Source organism: Lampetra planeri, chromosome 4, assembly GCF_965212315.1.
Source record: "Lampetra planeri chromosome 4, kcLamPlan1.2.h2, whole genome shotgun sequence".
NCBI lineage: Eukaryota > Metazoa > Chordata > Hyperoartia > Petromyzontiformes > Petromyzontidae > Lampetra > Lampetra planeri.
This window is the reverse complement of record NC_136110.1, coordinates 30,808,374-30,831,091: the sequence shown is the minus strand read 5'-3', so window position 1 is coordinate 30,831,091 and position 22,718 is coordinate 30,808,374. Positions and strand designations below refer to the sequence as shown.

The 22,718-nt window shown below is 51.0% G+C and overlaps 1 protein-coding gene across 1 annotated transcript in view; it reads left to right on the top strand.

Annotated features, from left to right (window-relative positions):
* Nucleotides 1-17,886, top strand: part of LOC144717925 (bone morphogenetic protein 7-like) — a 48,116-nt gene extending 30,230 nt beyond the window's left edge. The window contains exons 2-7 of the mRNA XM_078593735.1: nucleotides 2,480-2,672; nucleotides 4,887-5,035; nucleotides 8,175-8,378; nucleotides 9,850-9,926; nucleotides 14,927-15,037; nucleotides 15,757-17,886. Coding sequence (XP_078449861.1) covers nucleotides 2,480-2,672; nucleotides 4,887-5,035; nucleotides 8,175-8,378; nucleotides 9,850-9,926; nucleotides 14,927-15,037; nucleotides 15,757-15,906 — 884 coding nt within the window. The 3' untranslated portion in view covers nucleotides 15,907-17,886. The remainder of the gene's footprint in view (nucleotides 1-2,479; nucleotides 2,673-4,886; nucleotides 5,036-8,174; nucleotides 8,379-9,849; nucleotides 9,927-14,926; nucleotides 15,038-15,756) is intronic.
* Nucleotides 17,887-22,718: the final 4,832 nt, after the last annotated feature.

The following is a 22,718-nucleotide window of genomic DNA, read 5'->3' as shown; positions in this document are numbered from 1 at the left end:
TCTTTTGAAAAATAGCTATATAGCTCAGTGGGCCTTATCTGGTAAAGTTAAAATAGTTTTGTTTTTTAAGGGCAAACCGGTAGCATTGTAAATAGTTGTTCACATCCACCACAGCCACAATACGTCACATGCCTATGCCATGGGTTAGCGATGTTTTAAAACACTTGCACGTGTGTTTGTGTGGGTAGCACTTGTTCCAAAAGTCTGTTAAGGCTATACGGGGGATCTTTGTCTTCGTTTGGGAATGGGGAGCGGTGTATGATCAGCTCACTGCGCTATGAACCCGGCGACCCGAGTTCGATTCCCGCTCACGGCAAACATCGGTCACAAATGTCTGACCCCAATCCTGGGCCCTCCCCTAGGTAGGCACCTGTCCAACACGGCAGGATACATTGGTGAAGCAAAGTTCAAAGTTCATTTATTAGGTATAGCCCTGTGAGCCATTCGGCTCTTGAAGCACAGTTAGTTAGACCGGCAGTCCTCGTGTGGTGGGATAAAGTGTGGGCACCCTCACCTCTTCAGACCATGTCGCAGGATGTGACTCAGACTTAGGCGTGCCATTCCACAATGTAGGTTAGTGGCGCTCCATTAGAACACCTGTCTCAGAGGGCGGTGACGATTCATCCGCCTCACGACGTCATGGGATTGTCATGATTTTTTTTGGGGGGGGGGGGGGGTCACGTCATCAATGCATGTTTAAAAAATATAAGTAATATAAAAAAAAAACTTTTTTAAAAACACGTTTTAGTGAAATGTACCGTACTCGTAATGGAAGAACTCCACGACTCCAGGAAGTGGCCCCGAAGCTTGCCACAACGTAAGGGGCCGTGGCCAATCACAGCCAACGTCAGTTGAGCGTGGACAATTAGACCCAAGCCGAAACATAAACACGTGTAAAAAATATATTTTAAATATATGTTTTTTTTATGATAGAATATAGTATTGTCATCAGTATGACATACGTTTGCAGTCGATACCACATTGGGAACTGGGTAAAAATTGAGTTACCAGATTTGAGGATACGACAACAACGACAACAACAGACAGAGTGAGTTAAATAAAAGCGTGTAAAAAAATATTGCCAGCCTTTTTAACTCTTCATAGTGGCAACGCTTATGACTGAGCGGTGGCACAACGGTTAGGGAACCGCGCGGTGAACTCGGCAGCATAAGTTCGATTCCCCGTTCGGCGCCGATCCCTTTCCCCGTAAAAAAAAATCAAGATTGTGCTCTCCGCATCGCGAGATGAAGTATCCAGCAGAGTCTCACAGAGAATCGCTGCAGCCTTTGAGCGTTGGAGAACCGCCCCACTTATGCCGATATCACCAAGATTGCTGGTGTTGTTGTTATTCTGTTTGTTGACCCGGTTAAGCCTCACTTAGTCTCAACGTTTTTTCAGGAGGGTCCTGCGAAGTTTTCTAGCAGGGGGGCAATGTTGCTGTTGCTGCTGCTGCTGCGTGTAATCCCAAACGAGTAATTTGTAGGTAGTTTTTCAGAATTGGGATGTTTAAAAATATACCATTTGCAATGTGTGTGTGTGGGGAGCGATAGTGTAGCGGTTAGCTCGCTGCGCTATGAACCTGGCCACCTGGGTTCACCAGTGATGATTATCTGAACCGATCCTGGGCTTCCCCTAGGTGGACTCAGCCTCAAATGAGTACCCGGTGAGATGTGTAAACATCGCCACTAGGGAGACAAAGGCGGCCGGGTGTGGTGTTGGTCACCCACCCCTTCGTGTGCCGTGCCGGCCTTTATATGTGCTCGCTAACAGCATTTGCCCCAGCAGTCTGCTAAGGCTACACGGGGGGATCTTTGTCTTTGTTTCGCTATGAGAGGAAACTGAAGAAACCGGAACAGACTCATCAGTAACGGGGGACAACACAGAAATGTTTTTCACAGAAAGGCACGCGAGTCGGGAGTCGGCACGTCTTGCTGTGGGGCACAAGTGTTGCCGCTGCCGCCATCCTGCCACGTCTGAATCCCTTCGAGTGACATCTCGTCTAAACACTCGGAGGCAGCGCTTTCCCACCCACTCGGCTACTGGGAGTAACGTTTGTCACATGGCAGTCAGTCCAATATTTGAAATTCTCAGACCTGGAATTTATCCAAAGTACGGCTGCTTGCGTTGTGGCCGAAACGTCGTGAGATTTTAATTGTTTTATTTTTATTATTTTATTATTTCCCTTCTACGTGATTTCGCCGAAAGAACCAAGAATATGAATCTCTGCAGTCACGAAAGCTTTAAATCGAAATTTATCCAAAGTAAGTTTCGTCTTTGCAGCAATTGATAATCGAGCTCAGACTCGCTGCACTTGGTAAATCTGGGTTAATCAGAGGCGACTGCCTGCATTCAATCCCTGGATCACAGGACACATTACGATGATGACGATGATGATATTTAGCGATGATTAACAATATCTGTCCGTATCCACCGCCCTCCTTCCCCACTTTCTCCCCCCGGCTCGTCCCCACCACGCCAGTGGAGCGAGACAAGGAGTTCCCGCATCTTCGCTGGCACTACAAGGAGTTCAAGTTCGATCTGTCGCGCATCCCCGATGGCGAGGCCGTCACGGCCGCCGAGTTCCGCATCTACAAGGACTTTGCGGAGCGGCGCTACGAGAATGAGACCTTCCTCATCAGCATCTACCAGGTGCTCCGGGAGCACCCGGACAGGCGAGTGTCGTAGCGAGGCCCCGCATCTGTCGCTTGATGCGTCGATTCATCCGGAGCGTGTTTAGCTCGTGTCGTCTCGTTTTTGCGTCTCTATAGAGAGCGCCTCGGCTGAACGCGCCCGACGCGGTTTAATAAGAAGCGGTAACGGAAATGGAGTGGTGTGGACGGCAAGGGGTGCGCGAGGGTTGACGGATGAGTGATGGCAACAGAGGGCACGTGGGGGGTCACGAAAGGGCTATCGGGAAGGGACGCGATGGAGTGGGGGGGGCGAGGGCAGGGAAGAGGGAGGGAGTGAGCAATGGAGACGGGGTGAGATTGATGGGGGCTGGCCCCTCTAGGGCTGTTATCGATTCATTTTTGAGTTTCGTTTTTTTATTGTTTTCACAAAAAAGTTAACATGTTACCAATTGTTACCATTGCCCGAAATATGAGCCGATATTATATACTGTGCTACTCTGATATAAAATGGTTTAAAGGGCCTCTGACCAGCTGCGAGAGGTAATACACACAGCAATGCGGTCACGGGCACACGATTTGATTCCTGTATAGCCCGATCAGGAATCCGTTTTAATGACACTACCTCGTCCAACGCGTAGCGCGCACCCTAATGTCTCGCAAGGACATGGTGCCGGCCGCTGGTGGGATTCACTGTGTGTGCGTGGGTGCATGTGTGCACAAATTTGCGTGCGTGTGTGTACGCGTGCGTGTGTGTACGCGTGCGTGTGTGTACGCGTGCGTGTGTGTACGCGTGCGTGTGTGTACGCGTGCGTGTGTGTACGCGTGCGTGTGTGTACGCGTGCGTGTGTGTACGCGTGCGTGTGTGTACGCGTGCGTGTGTGTACGCGTGCGGGGAACGGCGGTGCAGCGTACAGCCCTACGCTGCGCTACGAACCCGGCGTCCCGCGTACGATTCCCGCACACGGCCAACGATGGTGGTGAATGTTTGAACCGGCCCTGGGCTTCTTTTAGGTCGACTCGGCGTCAAATTAATACTCGGTGCGGTGCGTAAACATCGCCACTGGGGAGACAGAGGCGGCCGGGCGTGGTGCTGGCCACCCACCCCCTCGAGTGCCATATCGGCTTTAATAGGTGCTCGCTAACAGCACTCGCCCCAACAGTCTGTTAAGGCTATACGGCGGTTCTTTGTCTTTGTGCGCGTGTGCATGTGCGTGCGCGTGTGTCGCGAGGGTGGGTTTTGGGGAAGACGTGGGGGCTTCAAACAGGAGAGAGAGTGTCTGTAATGGCTTGCACATGTGTGGCTTACTGCCTCCCCGTTTTTCTCCGGCTTCTCGCTCGCCGCCCACTTGTTTTGCGTCAAAAACCAAAAGCAACGGCGTGGGGGTCGGGGAGGGGAGCGGGGGGTGGAGGGGAGGGGTGGTGGCACGTGGAGCTGAGGGGGTCGCGCGAGAGGAGCCATGGTGGGATCTGTAGGAGTCCCACAATCTCGCTGGTGGGATCTGTAGGGGACCCACAAACTCAGTGGTGGGATCTGTAGGGGACCCACAAACTCAGTGGTGGGATCTGTAGGGGACCCACACACTCAGTGGTGGGATCTGTAGGGGACCCACACACTCAGTGGTGGGATCTGTAGGGGACCCACACACTCAGTGGTGGGATCTGTAGGGGACCCACACACTCAGTGGTGGGACCTGTAGGGCACCCACACACTCGGTGGTGGGTTCTATAGGGGACCCACAGAAATGGACACTCGTGGATCTACCGACGGTGTATTAAGAGCGCCCTCGCCCATTCCCCCAAGTAAAACAATTAAATAAAACATCAAGATTTCAACAATGGTGTCCATGTGCAGGAAGCCAAACTGCTCTGCGGTCGTAAGAAAGGAATCGCCGCCATTTGGCTCATCCTGCCGCAGCTCCACGCAGGGATTGTGCCGATTCCTCTGGGTCCGCATAGCCTGCACTGCCGCTCGATCAACTTCCAGACAGACCAATATCTCACCTTACATTTATTCATATCGCGCCTTATTCCAAGGTGCGCTCTACAGCAATCATAAGATTCGTACGTAAGATGGCAGTGGTTGAGATGAAGGGGGGAACCCCTGCCCCCCGCCCCACCCCACTGCTCCTGTGCCCAGGAAGTCACTTACACTTTGACCTTTTCTAACAGGTTCGTCGTGACGCCGAGGTCAACGTGACCGTGATACGCGGCGGTGTGCGTTCTTGTTGTCGCTGTGGCCGCGGTGATCGCGAGCAGGGACCCCGACCTGTCGCTCCTCGACAGCCGCGTCATCTGGGCGGTGGAGGAGGGCTGGCTCGTCTTTGACATCACGGCGACGAGCAACCTGTGGGTGGAGAAGCCGCAGCACAACCTGGGCCTGCAGCTGTGCGTCGAGACCGCCGTCGGTAGGCACCGTGGGCCCTCTCGTGGCGCAGTCGCTTCGCGCTTACTGCTGTCAAACTAAACAATTATTTTTTTTACCAAACTAGATGTAGATTTTTTAGCAGCTAAGGCCCACCGAGCTGTATTACAGGTTGCTTCAAAAAAATGTCAACGCTTCTGAGAATGTGCAACGACACCACGAGGAATGTGCCTCCGGGCTCTGGAGACCACCTGGAGAAAATTCCAGGCAGTGTGTTGACAATGGTGGCGAATAAGTGGAAACTCTTTGACTTTTTGAAGCTATTAACATACACTTGTTGTCATGTTACAGTGTATTTATTATCTGTTCTTTTTCCATTAAAAACGATAGTCCCACTAAAAACGATAGTCCGATATGAGTGTTAACATTTTTTTGAAGCACCCTTTGTTTAGAGCTTCTTTTCAGAAGCGACCTGGCCAAAAAGCTCAACGAATTACTCTAAACGCGTGATGTTCATTCTACATTTGGAGGGGAAAAACCGGAGGACCGGAAAAAAATGGCACACGACCACGGGGAGAGAAACACACGAACTCCAATTATACAACAGGCGTCAGGGTCGATGTCGAACCCACGACCTCCTGTATACCTGGCGAGGTAGTTAACATCTCACCACCGCTTCAGCCAGAGGGTTGGTGGTGCATGCTCATCCAGGGCTGCAGGGTGGTGACCTGCGCCTCGCAGCAAGAAAGTCCCGATGCCGGCTCCCAACTCGGGCACCTCTCTGTGTGGAGTTTGTCCGTCCTCCGCCTGTTCTGCATCGGTTTCCTCAGGGGCTCTTGGGATTCCTCCTTTCGCTGAAAAGAAATGTATGCGTTAGAGTACGGCATTGGCCACACGTCTCCAATGCTTAAAAGATGTACCTTACAAGTCACCCAGTTGTAATTACAAAGTATCAACGTCGCCCCCGCCTGCGAACACCTGGCAGGACACTCCTGAAGGGGAGAGTCTTGCGACTGGGAAGCGAGGCTCTCCTGAGCAGAGAAGCCTCGTAGTCGTCGTAATAATTATCATAGTTCTTCTTGGTTCTTTCGGTAAATATTCTTAGGTTTTTTCCGGTAAAAGTCACGTAGGTAAAAAATTAAAATGAATAAAAGTGAAATAAAAATAAAATAAAAATCACGACGTTTCGGAGGCAACACAAGCTTCCGTCTTCAGGTGGAACCGTCACAGCACGACAGCTGTATCAAGTATCTCACTTGATACAGCTATCGTGCTGTGATTTTTATTTTATTTTTATTTTACTTTTATTAATTTAAATTTTTTACCTACTGAAAAAACCTAAGAATATGAATCCTTGTAGTCACGAAAGCTTTAAATCGAAATATAATAAGAGTTGTACTTGTGCCACGTGAATCGTCAATTTCAACCGCAATGACACGGATTTATACAAATGCACACACTCCTGGTTGTCTGGGTTAACGAAGAGGGGGGGGGGAAATTCAGTAATCTCAAGCAAAATGTTTGCTTTCCATATTTGTTCATGCTCATTTATCACGTATTGTGTCTTTACTGTTCTTGGAACGCTGTGCTGTGATTATCTCAAACACCTCTGTGTCGCGGTGCCTCTGGGTGTGCAGCATGGGAGCTGCGGTATAAATGATGATGATGATGGGGGTGGGAGTGACCTGGATAGAAACGCAGATCATGCAAAACGCGTGTAAACTGTGTATCGTTTGCCTACGTAGAATGGGAGTGTGAAGACACACACTGGTGTCATCTGTTTTCATTGCTCCTCAAGAAGGGGCCATGCGACGTGTTTGCGGTCACGTGTGCACTGAGTCACTGAACCCCCGATGAGTGAGGAGCAAGCTCATTACTAGACCGGCGAATGCTTAAAAGGCACGAATGGATGAGCACGGTTAATCCGCGATCCGGGTAATCCGCCCAATGGGTATATCGAGTGAGCTGTAAAACGTCACGGTGTGCGTTGCCGGAGGCTTTCTTCAAGTAAAACGTGGATTGTAACGTTAGTGGCCGTGGTGTGTACGCATTGCGTAAGCACAGACTGGAAGACACTCCTCACCGCCCGCCCGTCGCTGTAAGTAATGCTTTGAAGTGGCCAGGTGGCTCAGGGCGGGTAATTTCGCATTCTGGCGACCGCAGAATTCTTGGGTTAGAATCTGTGTTTCAACCACGCCGCATCCTCGCATGTAGCGAGTTATACGGACGTATATTGAACTTCTTTCGCACACCGCACGTAGCCCAACCGCGCTCATCCGAGGTGCGGGAAATCGGAGGTGCGGGTTGATGGTCCCGGTCACCAATGCACCACACGCAAAACGAACACGTTAAATATGTGTTTTTTTTTTACATAATTCAGGTCTTTAAGCTCTGAGAATGAAATATTTCAACTTGATCAGCCATCAGTTGGAACCTCATTTGCCAGTACAAAATATGATAATTAGTTTTTTACCCTTTTATCTGGCAACAAAACTGACATTGCGCTAAACACTAAAGCAAACATACTGAAACCGCTGCTTTCTGTGCAGTGCCTTAAACTGCAGCCACACCGAGACACTGTATAAATTAAAATTTTAACTTTTTCGGGGCACGTGTAGCAAGGTACCGATGAGGCGGCGCAAACAGCGAGCTGGGAGCGCTCGCCTCTTTTTGTGACATGTTGCCAAGACCAAGAATGTGAACACCACACACACACGAGCACACGCAACTTGGCCACTTCCGTTGCCGCAAGAGGACCTTGCGGCGACAGAAGTAACCGAGCGCGGTGTTGGCAGGTCAAACGCATTCCCCTTCTGGATCGCAATTACCGTGGCCGAGATGCCTGCAGTGACAAACTAACGCGGTTTTCCAGGCTGTTTTGAAGCGGTGGGCTTCGTGAAGGGAAAGTCGCGGACCGTAGGTAACCCACCGACGCTCTATGCTAACTTATCGTGATCATCATCATAATCATCGTCGTCAGACGCCACAGTCTGTCCACCGTGAGAGGAAGACTTCCCCAAAGCTGACGCCACCCGTCATGGTCTCTGCAATGCCACGATTCCATCCGTGGCCCGTCCGTGTTGAGCAGCGGCCAATTCCATCGCTAGCGCAGGCCTTGAACGTTGGACCGTCTGCGTGCGTGCGTGCGTGTGCCCGTGTGCCCGTGCCGTCTTTCATCCCAGGGCAGAGCATTAACCCCTCGCTGGCGGGGCTGGTGGGGCGCATGGGCCCCCAGAACAAGCAGCCCTTCACCGTCGCCTTCTTCAAGGAGAACGAGGTCCACGTGCGTGTGGCCCGCGCCGCCACGGGCAAGCGGCGCAACCAGAACAAGAACAAGAACGGCGGGCAGCAGAGCCAGGACGCGGCGCGGCTCGCCAACATGCCAGGTGAGCTCCTCTTTCAGATCCAAGGCCCCCACCACCACCACCACCGGGCTGCAGCCCCCCCCCCCGCCCAGCCCCCACGTCCCTGCGTGCGCGGGGGTGGCGTGTCGCGTGCAGCGGGCGACGTCAAGAACGCGTTGCCCGTTGCGCCGCGACGGCCCCTTGGGGCTCTCTGTGGCCCACGCTCGGACGAAGCCGGAGGCGGCGAGGGAATGCCGGCTCCTCCCCCCGGCGGCGGCTGCTGCTGCTGCTGTGTGCAAAAGGCGTCAGGATGTGTTGGATCTTCGCAGAAGGAGTTGGACAGGTTCTTGGTAAACAGCGGGTGGGTGTTGGGAGGATTGGGGAACGCAAGCGGTACATTCAGGGCGGGCGGGCAGGGGGGATGGCGATTGTTTAAAGGATAGCTGCCTTCATGTCTGGGTACAGTTCATGCCTAGTGGACAGGTGGAAGAATGGTGGAGGAATGTCTGGACTTGTGGAAGGGCGAGCCAGTCGGGGTGTGTGTGTGCACGTGTGTGCTTGCCTGCGGATTTACCCCCCCCCCCCCCCCGGCTAATGTACGTCTACTTTTGAATTCCTTTAATCGTGAGTTAATCTGGCGCTCCTGCGTGCGGTGACATTTCTTTCAGCGATTGATGTCGATGTGGGAGAAGATAATGTGTGGTGTGGGTTATATGTTACGGGAGTTTACGTAACTTTAGTATCTCGGACTCAAACTTGTTTCAGTAGCCAATGAAACGGGAACAACAGCTGGAGGTTCATGAACAAACATGGAGAGGTGCGCGCCCACGGTGGCTCGGAGATGTTAACGACCTCGCCTGATGTACAGGAGGTCGTGGGTTCGATCCCGACCCTGGCGCCATATTTGGAGTTTGCGTGTCTCTCTCTCTCCCCGTGGTTGTGTGGAATTTCTCTCCACATTTTAGAATCAACGTCACGAGTCTTTGGCCGCTATGCATTTCCACACGATGAGCCACTTGGTGGAGCTATCATTTGTGGCCGATCCACTTCTAAAAAAATAGATTCACAGCTCAGTGGCCCTTACCTGGCAAAACAAAACGTTTATTTTAGCTCAAGCGATAGCCAACGACGCCGTGCGAGGCCCTCACTGCGCTTTCCTGCGGTTGTGTGGCTGTGCATGGGGAGCGGTGGCGCAGCGGGTTAGCGCGATGCGCTACGAACCCGGTCGCCCGAGTTCGATTCCCGCTCGCTGCCACCAACACCAATGACGATTATCTAAAACGGTGTTGGGCCTCCCCTAGGTCGACTCGGCCTCAATTGAGTACCTGGTCCGGTCCGTAGTCAACATCGCCACTGGGATCGACAAAGGGGGGTGTGGTGTTGGTCACCCCACACCCCTCGTGCGTCACAGTGCCGTCCTTCATGGGTTCATCTACTCGCTGGCGGCACTTGCCCCAACGGTCTGTTGAGGCTACACGGGGGAATCTTTGTCCTGTGTCTGTGTGTGTGGCAGAGTACGGCTCCAGTGACGCGCGCCAGGCCTGCAAGAAGCACGAACTCTACGTCAGCTTCCGCGACCTCGGCTGGCAGGTTGGCATGCTCCCCGTTTTTTTATTTTTCCCCGTCGCCGCTGCTGTTGTTTGTGTGTTGTTGTTGTTATTGCTCTTTGCATTATTGAAGCGTTCGTTTTGCGGGTCCTCGCGCGCACCAGTTGTTTGGCTCTTGGCGGTTCGTACTGTTGGGACCCCCCCCCGTCCCCGCGCTGCGGGTCGGCACACAAAGGCACCGAGAGAATGAAAGAGAAATGGCTTTTGGATGAGTTTCCACTCAAGTGTCTTATAACATGCAAGTGGGCGCGAGCATTTGGCGCAACGGTTGGGGCGCTGCGCTACGAATCCGGCGACCTGATTAGCACAGTTGGCTACGTACGGTGTGAAAGAAGTTCAACATACGTACATACTACATACGTGTTAGCGCACCCTGTCTACCGCATGTGTCGGTCGCCCTAGGTGCTGCGTCACGTGGGGGAGCGCTTGTGTAGCGGTTAGCGCGCTGTGCCAAGAACCTGGCGACCCGAGTTCGATTCCCGCTCATGGCCAACAGCGGTGACGATGACCCGAAACGGTTCTGTGCCTCCCCTAGTTCGACTCGGCCTCAAATGAGCACCTGGTGCGGTGTTTAAACATCGCCACTGGGGAGACAAAGGCGGCCGGGCGTGGTGCTGGCCACCCATCCACTCGTGTGCCGTGCCGGCACTTGCCCAATAGTCTGTTAAGGCTATACAGGGGATCTTTGTCTTTTGTTGCGGCATACTTTAGGTCCACATGCGCCCCCAGCTGTTTGTGGACGTAATCGTGAGTTTTCAGTGAATTATAAAACACAAAGTAAATAAGCAATGTGTCGTCTTCATATATCCATCAGCCGTTGTATAATTGTCATACCGTGTCAACCCACACGGTTTACCCCGTATTCTTGTACAGGGAAATTGAGTTTTCAGGTCCACACGGCGTACAGCCGATACAATACAGGCAAACAAAAACAATATATCTGTTTGTGTTTCTCCCTTGTGATGGGACTTTGTAGGATGAACGATGAGATTTATAAGGGCACGGGGTGACCAATAAGGTCTGAAATGGTTTGTAATAAGGTAGGGCACTGATAAGGGGTTGACAGGTACGTAGTGGTGAGTGTACTAGTGGTGAGTGTACTAGTGGTGAGTGTACTCGGGGTTGATAGGTATGTAGTGGTGAGTGTACTAGTGGTGAGTGTACTAGTGGTGAGTGTACTAGTGGTGAGTGTGCTAGTGGTGAGTGTACTAGTGGTGAGTGTACTCGGGGTTGATAGGTACGTAGTGGTGAGTGTACTAGTGGTGAGTGTACTAGTGGTGAGTGTACTCGGGGTTGATAGGTATGTAGTGGTGAGTGTACTAGTGGTGAGTGTACTAGTGGTGAGTGTACTAGTGGTGAGTGTGCTAGTGGTGAGTGTACTAGTGGTGAGTGTACTCGGGGTTGATAGGTACGTAGTGGTGAGTGTACTAGTGGTGAGTGTACTAGTGGTGAGTGTACTCGGGGTTGATAGGTATGTAGTGGTGAGTGTACTAGTGGTGAGTGTACTAGTGGTGAGTGTGCTAGTGGTGAGTGTACTAGTGGTGAGTGTACTCGGGGTTGATAGGTATGTAGTGGTGAGTGTACTAGTGGTGAGTGTACTAGTGGTGAGTGTACTAGTGGTGAGTGTACTCGGGGTTGATAGGTATGTAGTGGTGAGTGTACTAGTGGTGAGTGTACTAGTGGTGAGTGTACTAGGGGTTGATAGGTATGTAGTGGTGAGTGTACTAGTGGTGAGTGTACTAGTGGTGAGTGTACTCGGGGTTGATAGGTATGTAGTGGTGAGTGTACTAGTGGTGAGTGTACTAGTGGTGAGTGTGCTAGTGGTGAGTGTACTCGGGGTTGATAGGTATGTAGTGGTGAGTGTACTAGTGGTGAGTGTCCTAGTGGTGAGTGTGCTAGTGGTGAGTGTACTAGTGGTGAGTGTGCTAGTGGTGAGTGTAGTAGTGGTGAGTGTGCTAGTGGTGAGTGTACTAGTGGTGAGTGTGCTAGTGGTGAGTGTGCTAGTGGTGAGTGTACTAGTGGTGAGTGTAGTAGTGGTGAGTGTCCTACTGGTGAGTGTGCTAGTGGTGAGTGTACTAGTGGTGAGTGTACTAGTGGTGAGTGTACTAGGGGTTGATAGGTATGTAGTGGTGAGTGTACTAGTGGTGAGTGTACTAGTGGTGAGTGTACTCGGGGTTGATAGGTATGTAGTGGTGAGTGTACTAGTGGTGAGTGTACTAGTGGTGAGTGTGCTAGTGGTGAGTGTACTCGGGGTTGATAGGTATGTAGTGGTGAGTGTACTAGTGGTGAGTGTCCTAGTGGTGAGTGTGCTAGTGGTGAGTGTACTAGTGGTGAGTGTGCTAGTGGTGAGTGTAGTAGTGGTGAGTGTGCTAGTGGTGAGTGTACTAGTGGTGAGTGTACTAGTGGTGAGTGTGCTAGTGGTGAGTGTCCTAGTGGTGAGTGTGCTAGTGGTGAGTGTCCTAGTGGTGAGTGTACTAGTGGTGAGTGTCCTAGTGGTGAGTGTCCTAGTGGTGAGTGTACTAGTGGTGAGTGTACTAATGGTGAGTGTACTAGTGGTGAGTGTACTCGGGGTTGATAGGTATGTAGTGGTGAGTGTACTAGTGGTGAGTGTCCTAGTGGTGAGTGTCCTAGTGGTGAGTGTCCTAGTGGTGAGTGTGCTAGTGGTGAGTGTACTAGTGGTGAGTGTCCTAGTGGTGAGTGTGCTAGTGGTGAGTGTACTAGTGGTGAGTGTGCTAGTGGTGAGTGTCCTAGTGGTGAGTGTACTAGTGGTGAGTGTACTAGGGGTGAGTGTGCTAGTGGTGAGTGTGCTAGTGGTGAGTGTGCTAGTGGTGAGTGTCCTAGTGGTGAGTGTGCTAGTGGTGAGTGTCCTAGTGGTGAGTGTGCTAGTGGTGAGTGTGCTAGTGGTGAGTGTGCTAGTGGTGAGTGTACTAGTGGTGAGTGTCCTAGTGGTGAGTGTGCTAGTGGTGAGTGTCCTAGTGGTGAGTGTCCTAGTGGTGAGTGTCCTAGTGGTGAGTGTGCTAGTGGTGAGTGTACTAGTGGTGAGTGTCCTAGTGGTGAGTGTACTAGTGGTTAGTGTCCTAGGGATGAGTGTACTAGGGGTTGATAGGTATGTAGTGGTGAGTGTACTAGTGGTGAGTGTACTAGTGGTGAGTGTCCTAGTGGTGAGTGTACTAGTGGTGAGTGTGCTAGTGGTGAGTGTGCTAGTGGTGAGTGTACTAGTGGTGAGTGTCCTAGTGGTGAGTGTACTAGTGGTGAGTGTACTAGTGGTGAGTGTACTAGGGGTTGATAGGTATGTAGTGGTGAGTGTGCTAGTGATGAGTGTACTAGTGGTGAGTGTACTAGTGGTGAGTGTGCTAGTGGTGAGTGTCCTAGTGGTGAGTGTCCTAGTGGTGAGTGTACTAGTGGTGAGTGTGCTAGTGGTGAGTGTACTAGTGGTGAGTGTACTAGTGGTGAGTGTCCTAGTGGTGAGTGTTCTAGTGGTGAGTGTACTAGTGGTGAGTGTACTAGTGGTGAGTGTACTAGTGGTGAGTGTACTAGTGGTGAGTGAGTGTACTAGTGGTGAGTGTACTAGTGGTGAGTGTACTAGTGGTGAGTGTACTAGTGGTGAGTGTACTAATGGTGAGTGTGCTAGTGGTGAGTGTACTAGGGGTTGATAGGTATGTAGTGGTGAGTGTACTAGTGGTGAGTGTACTAGTGGTGAGTGTCCTAGTGGTGAGTGTGCTAGTGGTGAGTGTACTAGTGGTGAGTGTACTAGGGGTTGATAGGTATGTAGTGGTGAGTGTACTAGTGGTGAGTGTACTAGTGGTGAGTGTACTAGTGGTGAGTGTCCTAGTGGTGAGTGTACTAGTGGTGAGTGTACTAGTGGTGAGTGAGTGTACTAGTGGTGAGTGTACTAGTGGTGAGTGTACTAGTGGTGAGTGTACTAATGGTGAGTGTGCTAGTGGTGAGTGTACTAGGGGTTGATAGGTATGTAGTGGTGAGTGTACTAGTGGTGAGTGTCCTAGTGGTGAGTGTGCTAGTGGTGAGTGTACTAGTGGTGAGTGTACTAGGGGTTGATAGGTATGTAGTGGTGAGTGTACTAGTGGTGAGTGTACTAGTGGTGAGTGTACTAGTGGTGAGTGTACTAGTGGTGAGTGTACTAGTGGTGAGTGTACTAGGTGTTGACAGTTGTGACTTCTTACACAAGCCGTCAGCCACACGAGCTGCTAGGAGTGTCATCATTTCAGCAGCATTGATTCAAGACAAGCAAAACTCTGGACCAGTTTCGACATACGATGTATCATCAGCAGAGTGAGCTCGCTTAAATCAATGCTCGTGAACTGCCAATACAGCCAATGCTCGATGTTTGTGTTCAAGGAAGCAGGGTGGAGTGGCCCAGATGAAACAAGAACACAGAGAATGCAAAGTGTATCTAAGTTAGTCACCGACTCACAACTAACGAGCAGCAGACAATTAAACCAGAGGGCTCGTATAGATGTTCTCCTTGAATTATTTCCATAAGCACGGTTCATCCGTGGCCCCTTAAAATCTGCCCAGGGATAATCAGGAGTTGACTTGAGATGTGAGATGCCGCAGGGTTTTTCCACGAGGAGATGTTTTTTTTTTACCGTAAATTCGCATCCCGGGTCTCCATTGTAAATGGGACTTGCGTGTCAATGGCTTCTCACGAGATTATACATTAAACGCATGTATACATGCGTGCGGATTTGCACCCAAAAGCCTAATAAATAATGAATTACAAATTGCATCGTTTTTTTGGGACAGCAATTCCATAACAATGAATTCTGCATGCTATAGCCTCCGAGGAAAAACGGACCCCCATCGTAGCAATGTGGAATATTCACCGCCGGCTCAAGGCCTAGAGCCAAGCACTGCCCTTCCCTCGCCTGAGCAGGACGACCCTCGTCCTTTAGCTTCTGATCACGGCTGCTCACCCCTCCGGCCTCTTGTGCACCAGCCCATGTGACGCGCTTGTCCCCACAGGACTGGATCATCGCGCCCGAGGGCTACGCGGCGTTCTACTGCGACGGGGAGTGCTCCTTCCCGCTCAACGCCCACATGAACGCCACCAACCACGCCATCGTGCAGACGCTGGTACGCGAGCGTAGCGTGCCCTCTGTGTTCACACGCGTGCGCTCTCTCACCGACATCCTGCAGCACTTACTAACCCGGCGACCCGAGTTAGATTCCCGCTCACGGCCAACAACACCCGTGACGATTAACGGAACCGTTCCTGGGGCTTCCCCTAGTTCGACTCGGCCGGTGCGGTGTGTGAACATCGCCACTGGCGAGACAACGTTTGCGGGGAGTGGTGCTGGCCACCGACCCCTTCGTGTGCCGTGCCCGGCCTTCATAGGTGCTGCTCGCTAACCATGGGTGGAAAAAACAATTAAACCCGATTTCGGGGAATTAAAACCTGGTTTAATGAATACGAAACTCTGATCCAAGGCTTAGGCTGCTTCATCGTCGGTGCTGCTATCATCGTACTCGGGGCCGTCGGGCACGGGGTAGTCGTAGAATGCGGCGGGCAGGTTGGTCGTGATGAACACGAGCTTCTCCTCCACAATCGTGGACGCCAGTGAGTTCCTTAGCTTGGAATGGATGAAGCCCATCGTTGAGAAGTTGGCGAAGTGCGGTTCTGCAATTAGAACCAATTAAAACGGATTTCTCCCACTCTCAGATGATCGCGTTTAATATAAAAAGACGATTAAACCCGATTGTGCCACCCTTGACCCAAACGGCACTTGCCCCTACAGTCTGTTGATCGGCTATACGGGGGGGGAATCTTTGTCTTCGTCTGTGTCTGTGTGCAGGTGCACCTGATGAACCCCGAATTCGTGCCCAAACCTTGCTGCTCGCCGACCAAACTCAACGCCATCTCCGTGCTCTATTTTGACGACAGCTCCAACGTCATCCTCAAGAAATACCGCAACATGGTCGTGCGCGCGTGCGGCTGCCACTGAAGCCCCACGGACCGATGTCCACCGCTCTCCATTTCCAGTCCTCGACAGGAGAACAGCTGCAGATTCCTAGAAATTGACCCACATTCTCTCTTAAAATATAAACTAAACTTGCAGCCAATCAACCGGGGCAGGCGCAGGTTTGATGTTCCACTGGCGAGGCAGTTGCCAAGAGAAAGCCGATGTTTGCCGATATTCGGTGCGAATCTCAAACCAAACATCAGTGTTGCCGACTCCTGGTCAGGGTCGGATTTGGGGAAGGAGGCTGAAATGGGACAATTTTATATGGCCAAAACCCTCTAGAGGGGCCCACGACAATTTTGTCTTACAAATTTTTTTTAATGAAGAACAATGTAACTGTTTATTCATATTATCGTTGTAATATGAACAATACGAACTGCGTATGGGAGTGTGTGCCAGAAGCGAGGGTTGGGGGTTTTGTGTGTGCGCGTGTGTCTGTGTGTACGTAAGGGGGAGGATGAGAGGGCGGGGGGGGGCGGTGTATTCTCTGCTCTGTTGTCCTGGGACATAGTTACCCGAATCCATCCCAGGCCTCTCGTCGGCTTTACCGTCACCGAGTTGATCGTCCCCCCCATTGGTCGGACAAGCCACATGCACCGTTCCGTGTGTGCAGAGAGACCGTGCAGCCACCGAAGGTTTTCGTGGTTGTGCTCCCCGATGTGTTTTGGGGTTGTACCGCGTCACGTTTTTGCACGATGTGTCGGATGGTTTTTTCTTTGCTCTACGTGCTGGGAGCTTCCTAAGAAACTCGAGTCGGACGCTCCCCGGCTCGTGCCCAACAAGACGCCGTGCGACCGGAAAAACTCTGCGCAGAAGCCTTGGCAACGCCTCTCTCCAATCGCCGATTGGTCGTCAAGCCGGCAAATTCGTGGGGAAAGACGCTGACAGAACACTTGATGGCCAAAAGTTATTCAAATAAAAACGTCATTTATTTGAATTAAAATTGGTGTTTTTTTTACTGAAAATCCATAATCATGTTGACGTGTAAATGAGCCTACTTAGGGAAGGTTATTTTTTTTTCGAGCCGTGCGGCAGACCACAACCTGACGCTCGTGAATGGCATCTGTGGGCTGCAAGCAGGGGAGCAATTGAACGGTAAAAAAAGTTGTAAATTTCTTGATGGCTGTTTTCTTGCAAACCTTCGCCTTCCTGGGTTTACATTCACCGATAGAAAAAAAAAATTCCGAATCTGCAATCATATTCAGCGGTACTGTGGGAAACATTTCAGAATCGAAATTTCATTTTAAAAAAACTTGACATTTTCACGAGTGTAAAACACAATAAGGGTATATAATCTGTGACGTTAATGACAAAGTGTTCTGTTCCATTTGCAGTGGTGGGGCAGCTATCCGACTGTGAGGTGATGTCTGTTCTGTGTTTTATTCATTACCTATGAATGGATAATTATGAATGGATTATTATCGAAGTGGCCCAAGCCAAATTGGGAGCGTTGGCACACTGGTTCGGACAGCTTGGCATGAACCTGGCGACTCGAGTTCGATTCCTGGCCACGTCTTATCATCAGTGTCAAACTGGTTCAGGCCACCCCCTCCACCAACGAGAATTGAAGGATGCCCATTACCGATATGGAGTGGGGAGGCCTTCATCCAGCAGTGGATTTACGAATGGCTGTAAGTTATTACTATGAAGAAAACTATATATATAGGACCTCCTGTTTTCGTGTTATGCAGTTTTGTGGCGTGTGGTTGGTAAATCGTAGAGCAGACAGCATTGTCATTCAACAGGAAAATGCCTCGCCACTCTATTTCATAGCCTGAATATTTGTTTTAGTAATATTGTAAAACCACTAACTGTAAATCAGCATACTCATTCCTGGTCACTTGCATTTTGACTGTGTACACTATTGTATATAGCAAACACAATATAATTTATTTTACCAGTCTTTTTCCATCAATATAACATATTTCGCCAGTTTGTGTAATAAAACGATACAATATGAAATTTGGGATTCTGTTTCATACATTTTTCAACAATATTCACATCATTCACTCAAAAAAATTATTTTATCGGGAAAAAACAATCCGATGCACAAAGATCACCTCCCGTGAAAACCTTACAAAGTGTAACAGCAAGCAGAGGTGGGACAAAGTCATTGTTATGCAAGTCCAAGTCGAGTCGCAAGTCATCAAATTCATGACTCGAGTCTGACTCGAGTCCAAGTCACATGACTCGAGTCCACATCTCATAGGTGGGACAAAGTCATTGTTATGCAAGTCCAAGTCGAGTCGCAAGTCATCAAATTCATGACTCGAGTCTGACTCGAGTCCAAGTCACATGACTCGAGTCCACACCTCTGACAGCAAGTGCTGTTAGCGAGCACCTATTAATACGGGCAAGGCACGATGGAGCTTCCGTGGGGTAACGGCTGTGGGTGTCACGGTGGCTAGGAGATATTAACTACCTCGCCTGGTATGCAGGAATTCATGAGTTCGATCCCGACCCTGACGCCTGCTGCATATTTGGAGTTTGCGTGTTCTCCCCACGATCGAGTGGATTTCTCTCCGGGTCCCCCGAGCCAGGCAGCAGAGCTTCGTCATTTGCGTAATGCGGCGACGTCTAGCTCAGGGCGCCGCTGGGCTTGGCTAACAGACGCAGTCTTCGACAGAAAGGCTCGACATAATCTGCCATGCACCACAGTTCTGGTTGTCGCGAAGAGCCCCCAACCGTCAGGAAGTTTTGCTGCGCGCAGGAGACCTTTTGCCGGTTCGGAAACCTGTTGACCAGGGGGGCCTAGCCCACGGTTCCTGAGATGGAACAAAACCAGGCGGGGCTGATCGTGGGATCGTCCACGAAAAGAACGGGCTCCGTTTGGACGACGTGAGAGGAGCCCCCCCACCCCAACTGGCTCCAGAATGACTCTGCTGATGCACCTCCTGGCGGCGGGGCTCGTTGGTACGCGGTTTAGGGGGGAGGGGGGGCGCCCCCCTATTGACAGACGGGCAACAAAGGGTCCGGTTTTCGCAAAGGGGTATGTGTGGGCTAAAGTAGGGGGCACAGGCGTTGCATCAATCAGTCATCTCGGTCATCTCGGTCGACCCGTGGCACCTGGGTCTGCCCCGTGACCGCCTGCCAGCGGGCGTTCGACACTTCACGTGGCCTCAAGGTGCACGTAGCCTGGCACAAGCGTCGTGGTGACGCCACTGACACTTAGTGGCGAATGGCGGCTGTTGTTGTTGTTATTGCTAAAGACGATTGCAAGACGAAGCGTGACGCCAAGACTTGGCCGCGCCTCGACCCTTGCAGCAAGCCGAGGGAAGGAGGAGCGGAGTGGGTGGAAGAGGATCCTGAGATGGGACCCGTGGCTGCGCCAAGGGTGGCTCAGTCGGGTTTTTTACAATCGGGTTTAATTGTCTTTTTATATTAAACCCGATCATCTGAGAGTGGGAGAAATCCGGTTTAATTGGTTCTAATTGCAGAACCGCACTTCGCCAACTTCTCAACGATGGGCTTCATCCATTCCAAGCAAGGGAACTCACTGGCGCCCACGATTGTGGAGGAGAAGCTCCTCGTGTTCATCAAGACCAACCTGCCCGCCGCATTCTACGACTACCCCGTGCCCGACGACCCCCCCGAGTACGATAGCAGCACCGACGAGGAAGCAGCCTAAGCCTTGGATCAGAGTTTCGTATTCATTAAACCAGGTTTTAATTCCCCGAAATCGGGTTTAATTGTATTCAAGCAAAAACCTGATGCCTGCCGCTGGAAAAATCGGGTTTTTTCCACCCATGGGCTGCACGTGAACAAAATCGACGTGGGATGCCCGGCTCCGGAAAGGCGGTGGGATCTGCCGTCGAGTACGACGGCATTACTCGTGCTAACCGTCAGTCCGTAGATTTGGAGCACTGATGCCCGTCACCACCGCCTCGATCCTGAAGGATGAGCCAGTGAACATGCCAAGCGAGTTGTTGCACGTCTCGACTTTGGCGGCTGTCTGCTTGAGATGACCGTGGTAGACTGGGTTGCGGGTCATGTCTCAGCCTCTTCACAGGTTGACAGGCGTTGTGTGAAAACCGTAAGTCGATTTCAGGTGAACATTCTGGAAAGTAGATGGAAGTGTGCTGCTGAGTGAGTGTTGAGCCGGAAACAACGGCTTTCTGATGATGAGAATGTCACATTTTTGTGATTACATTTTTCAAATAAATTTTATTAGAGCATCGTTTTTGAATATTTACATTGGCCTTTCCTGTAAATAACAAAAATATGTAAACATCGAAATCACTGAAAAAACAGCGATGTTATTTATCCGATAACATTTCGGATACATCGATGGTTCCATGAAAAACATGGAATGCTCTTTCAATGTCTCATCCCTGATCTGTCTACAGCTTTGCCAACGAGAAGATGGCAGCGTGGGTTGGTGAGAGGCTATGGAGCCGGGAGTTTTAGGTTCGAATCCAGCATTTTTTTTTATTAAATAAAATCATATGGCTACGTTTGCAATTGAGAGTACACATTTTATTTCCAGTTAACATTTTTTTAAATATCATAAACAAGTTCAACATCAATGTTCAAATTTACAACTACTTAATAACCAGAAGATTACACTCAGCCAAAAGCTAACCTGGTGCAGTGGGTAGTACTTGCAGTGCCTCAACGCAGGTGTGCCGAGTTCAAACCCCTTACTTTTGTCATTTTTATTTAATTTCCAACTTTTGGTGCACTGCAATCACTACACCACCCGAAGCCCCATGGCACTTGCGGGGAGCGCAGTGGCTGTGCGCCTTGCAGCAGCAGACCGGCAATGTGGAGTTGGAGTCCCTGGGTTCAAATCCCAACCTCCGCGGAGAGGACAATAAAAATATCCGCGTGGACATGGAACAACGCTTCTCTCAAACAAGGTGGGTGATTTACATGTAAGTGGTGGATGCATTAACATGTCAATGTGTATGCAAGACAGGTATGGTGCGGGAGTCAGGAGATGATGGAGACAAGAGACACCTGGGAGGATAAGATGAGAGACAGAGCGGGGGAGGAAATGAGAAAAACCTGGCAACTTTTTGTTTGTTGCAATATACAACTATTGCCCACTAGGGGGCGCAGCTCTACCACTAGGGGGCGCTGTTTCGTTGCCTTCAAAATGTAAAATTTTAAGCAAATATCACAATTGTTCAATGCATTTAAGCCGTAAGCAATGATGTTTTGGAAAAATCGCGTTGAAATTCAGCACCGAGACTCAAAAAGCACCGTGAATACGGTACATTTGGAATTTTACCGCCAGTAGGGGCGCCTTTCTGTTGGATACTCGCATTAAACAGCTATTTCAATGGCAAATGCGTTGCTGTCACGGCAATTAAAAACGTTAAAGTCGCATTTATGGATAAAAAATTTATATCTCGGTGCTTAGTTTCACGGTGATTTTTCAAACGATGGGTTTCCAGCTCAAATAGTCCCACCCTCCACCCCCTCCCCTCCCCACCCTCCCCACCCAGCCCCTCCCCACCCCACCCTCCCCTCCCCACCCCACCCTCCCCTCCCCACCCCACCCTCCCCTCCCCACCCAGCCCCTCCCCACCCTCCCCTCCCCTCTCCACCCAGCCCCACCCCTCCCATTTTTGGATTCACGGCGGACGGACGGACACAATAATCCCCTGTGGGCTGGTGGAACCAGGTGGTTCCTACCAGTAACAAACACGAACAGCACGCAAACAGCACATGATTTAACGAGACACACGAATTGTCGCACATATAATTGCTATGGCAGCTACGGAAGAAAATGAACGCGTCTGAAACTCGGTCTCGTGGATTCAGGCCCCTTGCAGACTGAGAAACACCTCTGCTCTTTGCCACATGGAGTTTTAGTTCATCGCTAAACCAAAACCGCATGCCCAACCCGAACCGTATCCCCCCAAACACCAACGGAACGCCTCACTATAACCCAAGGCCTCCTGTCAAAATTCTTGGGTCAATCTGTGCTCAGTTGAGGTCACTCCCCCCCGTCTCGCTGCTGCCCCCTCTGTCTACTTTGGAGTTGCCTCCCCCCTCGGCAGTGAGAACTACAGCAGAGACATTCCCATAAGTTCAGGATCAAGTCTCTCTCCCCTCTCTCTCTCGACGTCCACCTTCTGAAGCGCTCGCTCGTCACCGTGGCGTGCGCGATGACCACCACCACCACGAGACTTTTCTTTCGTGTTGTGCGCGGTGCTTTTAGCGCCACAGCGTGTGAATTTGTCGCGTTTATTTGTTATAGTTTGTTGGTGACTATTTCATATCGGAATCGCCTGCAGTGCTTTTGCTGCCGACGGCAATAAAAGTTGTTTAAAAGTCAAAAGTCTCTCGACGCGTGGTTCTGCCTCTTCCTCTCCGCTAGATGTCCCCCCCCCCCATCTCTACATGGGCACAAGTAGCCAAACAAACCCGCCATGCCGCACTTGACTATCCTTGCCGCACTCCCACCGTGCACGCTGCTCCTCCTGGAGCCGTGTGCCGCGTCTCGGGGCCGCTGTGCTCGGCTCACGGTCGCATCGCCCCCTGGTCGCACACGAGACGCAAGCTCCCGAGGTCAGAAGAGTCCTGAACTCAAACAAATAAACTCGAAACGCGTTGACGTTGATGCGAAATGTGGAGGGGCAAACCGGAGGACCCGGAGAAAAACCCACACGACCACGGTGAGAGAGGCACGCAATCTCCAAATTCACAGCAGCAGGCGTCGTCAGGGTCGAGATCGAACCCACGACCTCCTGTGTACCAGACGAGGTGGTTAACATCTCCTAGCCACCGTGATGATGAGAGACAGAGACACGTAGACTCCAAATTCACATCAGCAGGCGTCACAG